General features: G+C 47.5%; 6 protein-coding genes across 6 annotated transcripts; 3 read left to right on the top strand and 3 right to left on the bottom strand.

The window, feature by feature from the left end:
- Positions 1-1,386: 1,386 nt before the first annotated feature.
- EYB26_003000 (uncharacterized protein) lies at positions 1,387-4,734 on the bottom strand (the record flags this gene model as incomplete). Its single annotated transcript, XM_054262304.1, has 3 exons — positions 1,387-3,383; positions 3,438-4,065; positions 4,138-4,734. The coding sequence occupies 3 exons, from the start codon at positions 4,732-4,734 to the stop codon at positions 1,387-1,389; spliced, it is 3,222 nt and encodes a 1,073-aa protein (XP_054118279.1).
- A 1,639-nt stretch (positions 4,735-6,373) lies between these two features.
- EYB26_002999 (uncharacterized protein) lies at positions 6,374-8,603 on the top strand (the record flags this gene model as incomplete). The annotated part of the gene is made up of 2 exons (XM_054262303.1): positions 6,374-6,579; positions 6,641-8,603. The coding sequence occupies 2 exons, from the start codon at positions 6,374-6,376 to the stop codon at positions 8,601-8,603; spliced, it is 2,169 nt and encodes a 722-aa protein (XP_054118278.1).
- Positions 8,604-9,389: 786 nt separating this feature from the next.
- On the top strand, positions 9,390-10,477 carry EYB26_002998 (uncharacterized protein; the record flags this gene model as incomplete). The annotated part of the gene is made up of 3 exons (XM_054262302.1): positions 9,390-9,392; positions 9,523-10,293; positions 10,349-10,477. The coding sequence occupies 3 exons, from the start codon at positions 9,390-9,392 to the stop codon at positions 10,475-10,477; spliced, it is 903 nt and encodes a 300-aa protein (XP_054118277.1).
- Positions 10,478-11,122: 645 nt separating this feature from the next.
- On the top strand, positions 11,123-12,267 carry EYB26_002997 (uncharacterized protein; the record flags this gene model as incomplete). The annotated part of the gene is made up of 3 exons (XM_054262301.1): positions 11,123-11,177; positions 11,250-11,357; positions 11,414-12,267. The coding sequence occupies 3 exons, from the start codon at positions 11,123-11,125 to the stop codon at positions 12,265-12,267; spliced, it is 1,017 nt and encodes a 338-aa protein (XP_054118276.1).
- Positions 12,268-12,985: 718 nt separating this feature from the next.
- On the bottom strand, positions 12,986-14,147 carry EYB26_002996 (uncharacterized protein; the record flags this gene model as incomplete). Its single annotated transcript, XM_054262300.1, has 4 exons — positions 12,986-13,052; positions 13,115-13,472; positions 13,526-13,676; positions 13,731-14,147. 4 exons carry the CDS (start codon positions 14,145-14,147, stop codon positions 12,986-12,988), a joined length of 993 nt encoding a protein of 330 aa, XP_054118275.1.
- A 608-nt stretch (positions 14,148-14,755) lies between these two features.
- Positions 14,756-15,559, bottom strand: EYB26_002995 (uncharacterized protein; the record flags this gene model as incomplete). The annotated part of the gene is made up of 7 exons (XM_054262299.1): positions 14,756-14,770; positions 14,838-14,963; positions 15,020-15,107; positions 15,163-15,226; positions 15,287-15,382; positions 15,434-15,471; positions 15,522-15,559. The coding sequence occupies 7 exons, from the start codon at positions 15,557-15,559 to the stop codon at positions 14,756-14,758; spliced, it is 465 nt and encodes a 154-aa protein (XP_054118274.1).
- Between the last annotated feature and the right edge of the window lie 202 nt (positions 15,560-15,761).

Genomic DNA, 15,761 nt, shown 5'->3' with positions numbered 1-15,761 from the left:
TTAATCGATAATCCTATTTTATTTTTTTCATCTTGTGGACCGTCGAGAGAATCGAAGCTCCAAACACGTGTGACGTCGTCTGTCGTAGGCTAGGAAAGGGAGAGTCTAAGATGATACGATCCCAACATTTGGCGGATTTAATACTAGGCTCTGATTGGTTGATAAATGTCACGTGAATCTTAATATATTAGACTTTCTTCATCTCTCTCTAGTCTTAAAAGTAATAACTTACGTAACTATAAATAATAAATTATTATTAATTATATAATAGTTAATAGATAAAAAAAATACACAAAGAAATTTTTGATTTTATTTATTTTATATTATTTTCTATTGATCTATTTTATTAAATCCAAACTATGTGCCTCCATCGTATTACACTTATCGTTGATATCGCTGTCTGGATAGTAAATCGTCTCCAGTTGGCGGGTTTAAAATGCGAGACGGAAGCTAAAATAACCCACAAACATTTCGTCCTTGTTCGTTAATGCAATTTTCCAGTCGCAGAGCGTTGATAAATTAGCTATTTCTACACGCTGCGATTGACGGAGACTGTTCCTTTTCTAATCGTAAAATTTATTCTAATTTTATTCAGTCCGCGGTGCTGTAGTCGACAAACGAAACGCCCATAAGTCTCCTCATCTCGACATGCCACAACGGATGCGTCGCGCCGTGCTCGAATCTGATTCGTCGGAGCCAAATAATCATCACGTGATATGTCTAGAAACGGATGTCTGGAACGCATCAAACGAGTCAGTATCAGTTAACTATTTTCTTTTGAGTTTCTATCTAATTGTATACCATACCGCTGCGCGCAAAAATATGAGCCTCACATACTGGATTTGCGTGTGCGTCGTCTGGATTGGATTGTATCTTTGGAACTGATATAACTTTGTTTCTAAAAATAGTGTTACCAACCAAGGAACCGCCCCCCGATAGCCCAGGGAATCTTCAAACAAGTAGTTATCGTGATTACATACGTACTATTATGTACTCTGCAGTATACTATTCACAGTTCTATCTACCAAGCATAGGACGACACTTACAAATCACAACGAGAAGGCAGCTATGCGATGCGATGCGACGCCCTGCAGTCAATACTCAATAGGCTCTGAGAAAGAGACATGATTCTATAATGTACAAATAAACAGAGAATAGATGGAGGAATACAAAGATAAATTCAAGCTCAAGGTAAAAGAGCCCGCTGGCAAATTGGCAATGTGTTGAGGGGTCTGAATGGAACCGAAAATATATTGATGGATCAGTACAGGCAGATGGTTCGTCAAGGGGCATGTAAAGAAAATAAAGAAAAGTAAAGTAAAAGACAAGGAAAGAGATAATAGGAAAGTAGTTCATAAAGGCCAGCATGATAAGGATACACAGAGCCTAAAGTCTTAGAGCATCCAGAATCCTCTTGGCCATCTCTCGGTACTGCCACATACCCCCCGAGACCTTTTTGAATTGAATGCCGTGCAACGAAAACAACGGCACCTTGACAATCAGAATCTCGAACCGCAACACGAGATTCTCACCAGTGTCGCTCTGCACTCGCGTCGTAGTCTCACCGACCACACGCTCACCTACAGCGTTGTTCTCTTGAGACTGATCATAATCATCAGAGGCCTCAGAGTTGGAAATAAAACTGCGGTCTGGAGGGCCTTGGTTGCGTCGACTATATCGTGATGAATGGGTCGCTCTTGCTTCTTCTCTGGCTTCTTCATTCGCCCGCAATCCTCCAAAGCTGATTCTTCGTTTGTGAGCAGAGACTTGGCCCTGTCGTTCAGGGCTTGAAGGTCGAGCATCTACCACTCGGTCGAGGTCAATGCTGGGTGCATGCCGGCAACTGAATCCTCCCTTGATCTCTGTATACTCAACACTCAGCTGTCTGAGAACGCGAATAATATCGGCCCGGATAAATGGAAGAGGCTTGCTACTCGTGGTAGAAACACTGAAAAGGCCTTTTAGGTAGACCGGTTTGGCGAAATCTTCGCCAGTGTTTGGTGTTTCTAGTGCGTTTCCAGTATTCGATAGATCACCGTCATCTTCGTCTTCGGGGACCGTGGCTTCTCTAGCTTCCTCCCGACGAGCTCTACGGGCTTGTATACTTTCTCGTCGTGCGTGACCTAGAGACTTGGCCCGCGTAGCCCCAGTTCGAGGTGCAGCTTTGGTCTCGTTCAATGGAGCCGACTCTCCAATACTAGGCTTTTGTCTCTCGACGTCACTGCCACCCAGACCATCAGACCCACTCGTGAGAGGCGGCTCATTGAGATTTGAGCCATTGCCATCTGCCCCGTACTTTCGTGCCAATCTGCGGGACCGATAGTCAGCAGAGTTGACACTCGTGGATCTCTCCAAGTACTTATTGGATCGGGTCTCTTGAAGTATTCCTCCTGCTGACCCGGGGGGTCGGAGTGGGTCTTGTTGTGTCTGGCTGTCTGGCGCATGCAAAGTGGTTGGCGATGGTTCCGCACGCCTTGTTCTGCGGATACTGAAACCACGATGGGGGGTCGAGGCCAAGTCGGCGGGTGGCTGAACATTAAGACTGGGCACAGTCTGTGGAAATGGTTTCTCTCTTTCAGATTCTCGGCCTCGGTCTCTCACTCTACGGGTGCTGAAACGTCTCAAAATACCGGCTGCGGTACTCTCCTTCTTGGCGGGAGAATCACCTTGGGGTGTAACAATCGTTGGGCTAGGGTTTGGACTAGCGGATTGATTGACATGGAGTTTCTTGATTCCATCGGTCAAGTCGTCATCGCCATGAGTCCTGGCACGCGGGCGGCTTCTGCTGCTGGTATCTTTCACTCCAGGTACGTCATATTGATTAGTATGTGCAGTTTCTGGTGCTGCTAAATCGGGCATTTTCAAGACAGTATCAGAAGGAATAGAAAGAGCCCCTGGGTTCTTCAGAGCTCGCTCCCGGTCAAGTTTCTCCCTGACAAGGAAATAGACCGAAATGAGAGGACTGTATGCATTAAGAGGATCACTTCCAGTCTGGACTGCCTCGACAGATGGATTTGACAAAGTCTCTCTGCTTGCTGAGTTTCGTCGTCTATAGAAATCAAAGACGCCTCTTCTTTTGTCATGGCTTGCGTTTGGGGTTGCTGATTCTCGAGTAAAAGATCTTGCAGCGATTTGATAGTCTTCGGATTCCAAGGTTTTCGTCAATTGAGCCGTGATAAATTCAGGGGGTCCAAAGTCGAAACCGGTCATCTTCTCCACTACTTCTGGATCTAACGGAAGCTGAAGTGGTTCTCGCACCGGAAGGTAGTTTTCTGGCGACCCATTAAAGCCTTTTGTCATCCACGGGTGATTCATAATTTCAGCCAAGCTGGCTCTCTTCTTTGGGTCTGTGACCAGCATTCGTGAGATTATATGACGACATTCTGTGGCATTAGGTTAGTATGTGACAGTTCAGAACACGTATAAACTCGGCTTACCTGATGTCAAACCTTGTGGATATTCGACCTCGCCCTTTTTGATTTTGGCATGAAGGTTCGGCATGCTTTGATCGTCAAAGGGAACCTTGCCGCAGACAAGGACATAAAGGACAATACCAAAACTCCAGACGTCCACTTCAGGTCCGGTATATTGACGCGCCTGTAGCAACTCAGGAGCGGCAAAGTACAGACTTCCACAGAATGTACGTAAATGACTTCTCGGAGAAAACAGATTGCTCAAACCGAAATCAATAATCTTGATATCACCGGTCTTGCTGATCAAGATGTTTTCAATTTTGAGATCACGGTGAACGATACTGTTGCGATGACAGTAATCTAATGCACTGGCGATTTGCCGCGCGAATTTCCTTGCTTGCTTCTCTTTCAATTTGCCGTGTGAGATAATATAATCCAGCATCTGGCCGCCGTTGACGTACTCAAAGAGCATGTACCAGTGATAAGGCGTACGAACGACATCACGCATCCCGCAAACATATGGATGGTCCACGAGGGACACGATGGCAGCCTCCCTTGCGGTACGAATTTCTTTTGACCGGTCGGCGCGCTCAGCATCCCTTCCACTTCGATGTTCCTCAGTAGTTTGCCTCGGAACGACCTTGACAGCGACCTGAAAATAAATCAATAGTTAGCAAGAAGGCGTGGATTTTTGATTGATTATATATCAGGAAGTGATAATTACCTGCTCGCCCGTTTCTATATTCTTGGCGATCTTTACCTTGCCCATGCTTCCAGCACCGATAGTCTTACCGAGAGCCCATTGACCTGTTGGCGTGGATAACATGGTGCGTCGTTTGGGCTGATTTGGATTACCGTGGCCTGCTTGTTGCGCCGAAGCAGCGGCGGCGGCAGTGTTGGCCGCATTTGAGTCAACGACGGTTCCAGGCATATCGACAGAGTTTCGCCTATGTCGAGATAGGGTACTGTGGTGTTGAGGGGCCCGAGCTGGGTCGGGGCGGTGGGAGGTGAGCGGGCGCTCCTGAGAACGGTCCCGGGAGGAGTCTCTGCGAGATGTGGACGGACGGGCAAGGTTAGAATTCTCGAAATCTCGACGTGCTATATTTGCAAAGGCGGCTTGATTGGAAGGAGGCCGACGGTCATACGATTGAGATCGTGAAGATGAGTGTTGGTGGGAATAAGATGACGGGGGCCTGGTGGTCGTGCTTCGAGTTCTGTGGGGAAGATCCGATGATGGGGGGTGATGATGCGCGTGAGGGCGGGAAGACGAATGGCTGCGTACAACCGTTGGACTGGCTGAGGTCGATGCCGCAGTGGACATACCGTACAAGTAACCAAACAGAAAAGAGCAGAACTTCTCCGTTTGCTTATGGAATAGAATTACACCGGGGGGAGGAGAACAACAATTGTCTTTCTTGCGAAACCGAACGGTCGCAATGGAGACAATGAATGATCACCAACCTGCCGTGAGAGCACTCGTTCTTAGACTGACAGAAGAGCCCGAGAGCACCAATCAAAAAGAGAAATAGAAATCAAGCGAGCTCGGTCAGCAGCAGATGCTACTATAATAATAGTTAATAATAGTTGCGGGAATTATTATCAAGCCCCGCGAAGGAGCAGACTGGTCTTGTCCTGGGTAGCAACAAGACAACAGGAGCCTTGGGGGGCAGGAAATGGAGGAGAAATGGTCGGCAGTGGACAGTGGACAGAGGCGCAGGACGATGAGCTAGCAGAGCTGGATGGCTAAATGCGCTGGCGTCGGTGGAGGCAGCTGGAGCAACGGGAGGCTGGAGCAGACGGCGGCGGGATGTGTCAAGAGTCAAGACTCCAAAGCCAAGCCCAAGCAGCTAGTCAGCGAGCTAGTCAACGCGGCCACTGGTCAGCCGTACTAGCTGATTTGACATGAAATGACGCATGCAAATGACTAGCGCGCAAGGACGGAGGAGTGGTGTTAGAACTTGGAAGATGAACTCAAGGCTTGTTGATCAAGCCAGAGTTCGTTACGAGATGGACGAGTGGATGAATGAATGAATGAATGAATGAATGCTTGAGAGGAAAGCGCGGAGTGGGTAGTGGCACTGGTTGGTTACTGGGTAACGGCGGCCGGGGTTGTACCGGTAGTCCTACTGATGGATGTGGCAAGACCAAGGACTTGCTTCGACTGTCTATGACTACGGATGAAATTATATCTCCCGAATAAGCAAACATGCGGTCGATATCTTCTCCCTTCTCCTTCTTCTCGACATAACCCGCATCTCATATCAAGACCAGGCCGTGCAGAGGCTAAGCAGCCTAAGACTCTTAAAGACCGCGGCCCCACCAAACCACCCAGAGTGTGCCCAAACTTCAAAGGCCCCAAACAAATCTTAGCCTTGAGCTGCTGCATCATGATACGTCCCAAATAACGCAGCCCAACAGGTTTTGTTTCTTGGACCTTGAAAGCTCAATGAAACCAGAATCTAGACTAAATCACGGACTCTATTGGACTTTGTTGGGCCTGTTTGGATCTTTTTTGTTTCTTTTCTTTTTCTGTAAGTATCGAGTCGTGACTCGTCCTTTGACGCCCATAATCTGCCGATCGATCAGTGCTCGGAATATATACTGCGACTAAGTAGAGTAAATACTAGTTACTACGTACTATCATTATGTAGTAGGAGTACCTGCCCTGCCATAGGACGGAATATGTAGGTAGACGGGTGTATGCTTCAGCCACACGCGATATGCCGTGAGTACACCAGCCACATTGTCGACCCACCCTTCAGTGGCGGTGCTATAGCGTCAGACATCGATTTGGCTGTTGGGAAGGTGCAAGCTACGTAACGTAGTTGCCATTCGAATCGTTCGACAACGCCAACAATGACACGGAAACACATCGTGTATGCCAAAACCTCTATCGATGGTTGATCGTTCCACTCTGGAACATTCGCCCCGTTCCCTATTTCATCATATTCGCAGCAAATATGACTAGCAAAAGATCGCGCGGCGCCTTCGAAGCCGATCTTCAAGCGCTCCAGTCTCCCTATGCTTTCTATGGCACACCGCTGCCCCCTCTTGACCCCGGTACGCGCGACGATGGCTCCTACGTGCCCGTCTGGAAGCAAGAAGTTACCGACGAGCGAGGACGGAAGCGACTGCACGGCGCGTTTACCGGAGGTTTCAGCGCCGGGTGAGCTCGTCGCATTTAGATTTTCAATGGGAACATAACGACTAAATATCATTTGGTACAGGTATTTAAACACAGTGGGCTCAAAGGAAGGCTGGACGCCGTCGACTTTTGTCTCTAGCAGGCAGAATCGTGCAAAAGACAGGAAACAGCAGAAGATCGAGGACTTTATGGATGAAGAGGATATCCGTGAGGCCGAAGAATCCAAACAACTACACACGTCCGAGGATTTTGCCGGCTTCGGCTCTACACAGTCTCAGGCTATAGGCAGACGTGGTATTATCGACCTTCTTAAACCCGAAGGCGAAACCATGGGTGTCAAGCTGTTGAAAAGGATGGGTTGGAGAGAAGGGCAGGGAATCGGGCCAAAAGTGAGGCGAAGAGCCAATCTTGATGATAGCAGCAACCTAATTCAAGACGATATGCGTCAACCTCAAATCCATCTATTTGCCCCATCAGAGGTACCGATGGTGACTTTTGTTCGAAAAGTAGATCATTTTGGTCTTGGCTTTGAGAAGGAAGGTCGACTTGACTCCGACTTGCGCCTGAAGGGCGTTCCGGGTCGCCAGGATGAAGATGAGGATGAAGCTGGCGATTCATTTTTCGGCGAGCGATTGACGACACAGAAGCCGAAGAAAGGAAACCAGGTTCCACGTCGGGGAGGGTTTGGAGTCGGCATCTTGAATGATACTGGCTCTGACGACGACGATCCGTATTCGATGGGACCCCGAATATCCTACAATCGTACTATAGGAGGCGACAAGAAGAAAAAGAAGAAATTAAAAGGCCCTGAGGAGGGAAAGGCGCTGGCAAGCTCAGCCAATCCTCTTTTAAGCAACAAACCTGTTTTCATCTCTAAGAAAACATCTCTGGCTGGGTTTCGCAAGTGTCATGATGGACGTTTACCACTTGATGGTTTCGTCCTCGCAGATGCCATTTCCAGTTTGTCCCTTTCAGCTGGGAAAAAGTTTGCACCACCAGATATCCCCGAAGGTTGGAAATCGGCGAAGGTCCCTACAGCTCAGAGAGATGCATCCAAGTATATGTCAACAGCGGATGCAGCTAAAGCGTCGAACCTTGGTCCAAAGGCTCGTGCTGAGCTACTCGGTGAGGAGCAACTCCCGGGAAAATCTATATTTGATTGGATGACACCGGAAGCGCGTGAGAGGCTTGTCAAAGCTACTGGTAGGACTGATCTTCCGCCAGCTCTGGGAGAAAAAGCCCCTAAAGGCTTTCAAACATCAGAAGCTGAAAGACGTAGGAACTTGTGGGATTTAGTCCCTAAACTGGACAAAGAAGCTGCTGTCCAGGCTCTGAAAAGAGCAGTCGGGGGCTGGATGCCTTACTCAGAGGACGAAGGCAAGAGAGCGCGCTATCGCACCTTTCTTGAAATATCAGCTGGTTTGAAGCAAGCTCTTCCGGATCGCCTGCCAGGCTCAACTACGGATGAATGGGTGAATGAGATGCGCGAATTTACTAGAGCAGCTGAAGTTTTCAAACCAATATCCGGCGTTATGGCTTCGCGATTTACTTCAGCCAGTTCCACGCCGAAAGCTACATCTGATCAGCCGGATTCCTCCATCCCCGAGTCTCTGCTGAGTCGACCGCCTGCAAAACCGGAAGACCCGGCAGAAGAAGCGGCCAAAATTGGTATGTTTGGCCCATTGACTCGCAGTACGATCTCGTTTTATCCGACTCGCTTGCTTTGTAAACGGTTCAATATCAAGCCTCCAGCACACGTTCAGATGGACCCTGGGGATCATCCCACAGGGGCGGCCGGAGAGCCTGCAAGGACTGCACGCTCAACAGGAAGTTCACTCGTTTCTCAGGACACCATGGATCGCCTTCTACTAGACTCTGGTATGGGTATGGCGATGGCCGACAGATCCATATCTTCTCCGGTACCAGAGCACAAGCCAGCAGTTATTGAACCTAAACGGAACGAGGCCTTGGAAGGAGAGCGACCAGGCGAAGCTGTTTTCAAAGCTATTTTTGGAAGTGACTCGGAAGAAGATGATGAAGATTAAATGCATATTATCTAGAACGAGACCGTTTTACATGCTCTTATCATGTCTCTATTTAGCAATTACACATTTATTATTGGCATCGTACTCTGGACAGCTGTTTAAGGATGCTAAGTCTCTCTGACGATCAGTGGTGGCTGACGTCTTGGCGGGTGTTATTGGTATGGGTATATTCTGATAGATTCAGACACCAATACATGGGATTTTCTACGTATATCAGTGTATTCGATATTATTATATGGATACAAACACCACCTCGCCCCTCTTACATAGGAGAAACCTCATCTCTCCGTGACAGGATGCCATGCAGGATGATTGGACCGATCGGACCGCCTACAGCTTAGCTTACGAACCTTAGCTTGGCCCCTCTTTTCTGTCTCTCTACTTCACTCTCCCTCTCTTACTCCACATAGATAACCTCCAACATACGACTGACTCCGTCGCTATGTTCTCTAACTTGTGATAATCATGCTTGTTGATGATGCTGTCGGTCGTATATTTGATGGTTTCAAGTCCCCATCAGCTTAGCGATCACGGATATTTTTGACAGGGATTCTTTCGGAGAGAAACATCTAGTTACTTGCTCTGAAATCCCTTCTACTTGTGTATCGCTGAACTCCACAGACTTCCTTGATATACATTCACACATCGACAACTCGTTCGCTAGTTATATTTAATCTTATCCCTTCACTATTACCTGGTGGCGACTGACGAGGCTTGAGAACTCTTATTTGGCGAGTGTTGCACTTTGTTGTTTGTCTTTTTTGTCTCGAATGAGCATCATGCAAAATGGTGAGTTCTTTTCTTCTGTCTACAAGGCGCATACACCGCGTCATCAATCATACATATTACCCAACCGTTCATCTCTATAAACTATGTTCATATGCTAGAAATCCAATGACTGAAACTAACCGTCCCAAAGGGTTGCTGTCTTTCGCGTCCGAGCAATGACGAACAGTCCTTCCATGCATCCACAGCGACACAAGAGCGCGGGGAAGACGCTCTTTCAACACACCAGTCTGACCATCATTCACGTCAACAAGCTTCAAACAGTTCTACCCGTCGCCGTTCTCGCCCCAGACGTCAGGGCGTGGCGCTCCCACTAGACCAACACTACAACCAGCCGATCCGACCGCACGTATGGCGCAGTAAACGTCGCCTCTGGACGCGAACACAAATTGATCGAGAGCGGGAAGAGTTTTTCGATACTAGGGTTACTGGCCGGACAGAAGTGTGGGCTGCTCTTGGTGCAGCCTTGTCGTTGATGCGCGATGGTGAGATTGAGACGGCGCAGGGAATCATAGATGCCGCTGGGGTTACCGTACCTACAGGCGATCTGTGTGAGGGCTGTTACGACGAAAACGGTGTGCTATACCGGTTACCACAATGCATCGTGAGCGACCCGGATAATATTGTGGATGACTCTGGTGCTGCAGCCAACGAAACTGATGGAGCGGACGACGACATGGAAGATGGCATATCAGACCGCAAAATTGTTTCGGAAGAGTCAGATGAGGAACTCATTTCCGAGGATCTTGAGAGACGTCGTGAGGAGAAGGGAAAAATGAGCGAGCGCGATATGATCAGGGTTCAAGCCCGGTTAAGTGACCGTGGTGGGCCAGATGTGGTCATATCTATTGAAAAGACGCAAACTGTGGGCGTTCTTGCTCGCAAAGTCCAAAGTGAGGTCAAGGTATGGCTTTCGGCTGTATTATGGTTTGTTTGGTTCGAGCTAACTTGGTGTTTAGATGCCCAATACCCATCGTATCCGCATTGTTTATCTTGGCCGAATGCTGAGAGAAAGCGAACCGTTAGTTGATCAAGGCTGGAAGCCAGGTCAAGTCATAAACGCAATGGTAGTCGCCAAACCACCTTGACATGTAACGGAGTCAGGACCCTAATCATGGAGCTCGACACTGAACCTGATCCGGCTCAGAGTACTACTTTCAAATTCTTCATCTTGATCCATCTACTCTCTTTCTACTGCATCATATTATTTTATACTGGAGTTCTGACTGATTTCTTGCACAATACCCCAACTGTTCTACATTACTGATTTTCCTTTTGTTCCTGTGAGCTATCTTTTTTACAAGGTCATGTACTAATTGTACTTTCTTGTTTCATGCATCAATATGGGCGCGCTGTTTCTTGTATTTAGTCAATAGGCATGCATTAGTCTCTTCTCCTTATCACGGCTGGTGAGCCGAGTGATTGTTATAATCGTCCAGCTTGAGTCGGCAGCTTTCTCGTAAACATAGCGTACCATAGTTAAATATCAGTTGAAAATAGGTCGAGGGTAGGTCTTATCAGATGAACCGATAAGAAGGGCGGTGAAAAGCGAAGCGGAGCTATCGTCGCATACAAAAAAAAATAATCTCCGCAGCAGAAAAAGTTATCTTAATCGGAGAATCACCCAGTATTGACAATACCAATTTGAAGCACGTCAGAAATCCTTCTTATATGATTCAATTCTAAGCTCTACATTGTATTCATAGTACTGCCGCCATTTCAGGACTGCCGCCATGGCTACCACGGATATTCAAAAAACGCCGTTCGTGAGGGAATTGGCTTCAAGTGGTGAGCTATGATCCTTACTCTATAATATAAATTTTGGTAGAGCAAATCCCATACTAATATGTCATTTCACAGATCGCAAAACTCGCGACAAAGCCCTCGAATCATTGACCCTCTTCCTCAAAGCTCGCAAAGACTTGAGTCTCCTCGAGCTCCTCAAAGTCTGGAGAGGCTTATTCTTCTGTACGTACTAACCGTGCCCTCTTCAATCCTTCATATTTAGTTCTAACAAGGGAAAGGCTTCTATCACTCCGACCGCCCTCTAACCCAACAAGCCCTTGCCCGCGCCCTCTCATTCTCCCTCGTCCCCAGTCTCCCGCGCGAAAGCCGACTGCGCTTTTTGCGCGCATTCTGGATTACGATTGGCACTGAATTTCACAACCTGGACAGATTGCGACTTGATAAATACTTGTTCTTGATTAGGTGTTATGTCGGCGTTGCGTTTGAGATTTATTTGAAGGGGAAGATTAATGATAAATCCGGTGAGCAGCAGCAGGAGGAGGATGCCGGAACAAAAGACGATGAGGGGAATAAGAAGAGGAAAAGGAAGGGAGATGACAAGGCTAAGAATGGGAAGAGGAGGAAACAGTCCGATGATAATGACGCAAAAGCTTCGGGGTCAGAGCAGCAGCAACAAGGCGGGAAATGGACAGAGCTTGAATCATACATTTCGCTCCTCGAGGAGGGACCGTTATGTCCTATCAACTTCGACCCCAAGGAGAAAAAACCCTCTAAAGACGAGGTAGCCATGCCGCATGGTCCCGACGGACTCCGATATCACATCTCTGATATCTGGCTTGATGAGCTTGAAAAAGTCGTTTCCTCATACGATTCCGATGACCAAAATGAGGAGGTAGTACCGGTAAAAGATCGGCTCGATGTCCCCATTGAACTATTGTTAAGACCATTTGAGAAATTGAACAAGAAGTCCCAGACGAAATCTGTGCGGATGAAGGTGGAGAGCGAGGTCTTGGACGATGAACGGTTGGTTGAATGGGGGTTTCGGGAGAGGAAGAAGAAGACTAATGGAAGTGAGGATGACGATGACGAGGAGGATGATGAGAATGATGAATGGGATGGATTTGATGATTAGGCGTTGGCTTGTTTTGGATGTATGTATTTATGAGATATAGCATTTTTGTAGAATTATAACTTCTCAGCCTACAGTATGCCTTGACCACCTGGAAGACAGCCTGATTGACTATAGAAACCATATGGATATGTGACCGGCAACAACATCCATTCAAGCATCAGCAGTAATAGATAAGAATCACGATATGGACACAAAACCAAAAGTGAAATTAGAAAAAGCATACGCAGCGAGACTATGTAATAGAATGGAGGACATTGATAGAAAGTAATAATCGAAAAACCTAGTAGCGCCACCATCATGACTTGATTTGAAAAAGAACCCGGGACATGACAGACAAATACAAAATGAAAGGAATAAAGTGATTATCTCCATGACTTTCGAGGCGGGAGGTGGCGCTGAAAGTGAGAGGGAGTGTGAGAAGTGGAGGTTTGGGGATACACAAAAGATTATAAGAATTCGTGAATGACAAAGACGCTGCGTCCTGAGTTCGTAAAGTGAAAAAGGTTGGGAGATAGAGGAGGATAGAGGAGCATGGCTCGGAAGGGTATAAGGATATAGGGTATAGACAAGTTGAGGAATGATGTTGTAGGCTTTTTCACGGCCGTAAGGATAAACAGTCTTCAGGGCCTGGTCCGCTCCATTGTACCAATATAGCACCAATAGTTCGTTGTCATATGCGCAGGCACATATGTTCAAGATTGCTCGTCAAATAACCGATTCAACGGAATTCGATCGCCGGGGTACATCCACGATCTGGGATGTGGTTCAATTCGAGTTTTTGGTATCTGAAAGAAAAATTTTTAGCAGCTGCATAGACTGAATGATAGCAATCGACTTGGGTTCATACTTTTCGCTTTTGGCGTGAAAGTAAATTCCGCTGACAGTTCCTTCTATCTGGTTGAAACAGATGTAGTAGAATCCTTCAAAACTCGCTCCAGAAATCTGCCGTACCCGATGATCAGGTACGAGAAAATACTCCTTCCAACGCATGAACAAATGTTCGCGCTGCGCATAGTTTCGGTATGTGAAATCAGCTCTCTTGGCCTGTTTGGCGAGAGGTCTCCACGCCTCGAACCGGGCCCAGTGTTGCATATCGGTTTTTTCGTTGGCGCCCCAGGTCTCGTTCTTGGTCACGAATGTGTGTTTTGTGCCAATGATTTCTCCTTCGAAAAAGGTGGTTAGGGTAGGGTGTTCTTCAGTGAGGCCTGTTGGACGTTAGCTGGTGTTCCAAACGAAACAAGAGCAGTACAAGACTTGCCTTGGATGCGCAAATATCCACAAAGGTACGATTCCGCCATGTCAACGTGTTTGATTTCAACGTGTACGTTGTACACTTGATGGTCGGACTCTTGTGTGCCTTCGAATCTGCTCCCAGCGCGAAGAAACGAACAGGTATGGTTTGGGACGAGCTATTCAAAATCAGTGACGCTTTTCAAATGTTTGAGGTACTACCATTGACATACCCTGACATTGGAAAACTCATGGCTGAGCGATGAGCATGTGGATGAGGTTGAAGTGACTGATGACGTCTGCGAAGTCGGGCTGCTTGATGAATCGTCCTTGCTGTCCGAGGCCGAATTGGCAGGACTTGGAGAATCCATATCGGTATCATCTTCACTTTCGCGTCCCTTCATGGACGAAGAGTCTGGTGTTGTCGCGATTTGTAATGACCTATCGTCAACCCGTGTGGACTCGATGGTGGCCGACACGGTCGGTCCCTCAAGGGCACCGTCATCGCCATCATTGACAGAGCGCTCCTCGGTCGCGACCGAAAATGCAGATGCTCGTATTATTTCTGGCGGGCAGGTCGTATGCACAATCGGGTCGTCGACAAGGGCGCTCGCGCTTAATGGTGGAGTGGCTTCGCTCGGCGTCGGCATTGTACCGGTTCAGATCAGAACAAAAATGACATCGGGGGAGGACAGAAGATAATCGATTTACACACAAACGCAGAAGATCATAGGCACAATTACAGACAAGAAACAAAAGAGGTATCTCGAAAGATGAATAGAGAATTAATGGCAATGACAAAGGAGAGGTTTTGATCGTGCTCTTGGATGAGGAAGAAGAAGTGAGGAGAAGCCCAAGATATCGAACGTGGTTGTCTTAGCCGAAAAGGGAAAGGGCATGCATGCTACGTCTGTTCAGGCTGATCAGGCGATCGCGGGGAAAGAAAGAAAGGCCACTCCCGCCAATATTGCTCGCATCTGCTATCTGAAGTTGTGAACAGATCATCTCAGATGGAAGTGATGGTGTACTACTACTACTCATCGCTGTAAATACAGATAGCTAGCTTAAGGCTTTTGGTATAGACTCGAGATTCGATGCCATGATTGGTTCAATTTGCTTGGTCATGTCTAGACACATCCTTTAACAATGCGCACTCGTTTTTGCCACCAAAATACATATGCCAATTAACGCCGCTCGTAATATTGATATCATTAATTCCAGGCCGTTTTCACACCGCGCAAGCAATTACTTCGAAGACTTAGATAGGTTTGATCTGTGTGCAAGGAGGATGCGAGTTAGTGCAACTTCAATACAGCGCTCATTGAAAGACGAGGAAGTACCTTGAAATGAAGAGAGATCAGCGAGAAAACAAGAGCTTTGAGGTCTTGCACAAGATAGTAAAAGACCCGGAGTCCTTCCGGGTCCGCAGATTCAGTTACATCCACCAACGATCCAATCTTCGCCGTCTGTAGATGATGTTAGCATTCCTGATCCATTCACGTATGGTAGTCAAACGACGTACCTCGAACAAGATGTGCTCAGTGCCTAGTCGGATTTCCAATTCCTGTCGTCCGTCCTTGTTTTTCTGAGGCCATTTCGAGTCGTCTTCCCTTGAAGCCGGTTAGCATGACGCGACGCCGATGAGAATGGATAGCAAGTCCGTACTTCATAATCTCGCTGTCCTTGATGATGCGCTTGATTTCGGCAATCAAGAGAGAACTAACACACACTATATGACCTCGCTTAGTATTCCAGATCATCGCAATCGAATAAAATAATGGAGCCTCACTTTCTTTGCGAATGAGCGAGTCATTTCGGTAGTTCGAGTTGTTCGCATAACGAGCGGACGCGCTTCGTCCATCGCCGAGGGTACGGAAGTCAAATTCTGCGCCGTGTCAGCTCGCTGTTATCGATGCACACGGCGAGAGAGTCTTACCTAGAAACTCATGTCCAAACCGCCCAGAGTGACCTGAGCTGCTGGCTGTTAGCAGCGTAGGAAACCTGGGCCATAGTGTGCGTCTTACTAGTATCGGAGGTAGAATGGCTCGTTGGAGTCCGACATGGCGTTGTAAATGTCAATCCACGGCGTCAAGATACAGTAGTTGATGCCAGTAAATAATGATTGAATGTCAAATGCTAATAAAATGGCGGCTCGGCGGGGTGCACATGCAGCGACATCATTGGCGGAGGGCTGGGCTTAGTCATCCACACACTCCGGCCAGGTTGCGCTGCCCGCTCCTCCAAACAAACCCAATGGACAAGTA

This window comes from Talaromyces marneffei, chromosome 2 (genome assembly GCF_009556855.1).
Source record: "Talaromyces marneffei chromosome 2, complete sequence".
Lineage (NCBI taxonomy): Eukaryota > Fungi > Ascomycota > Eurotiomycetes > Eurotiales > Trichocomaceae > Talaromyces > Talaromyces marneffei.
This window is presented reverse-complemented; position numbering and strand designations above follow the sequence as displayed.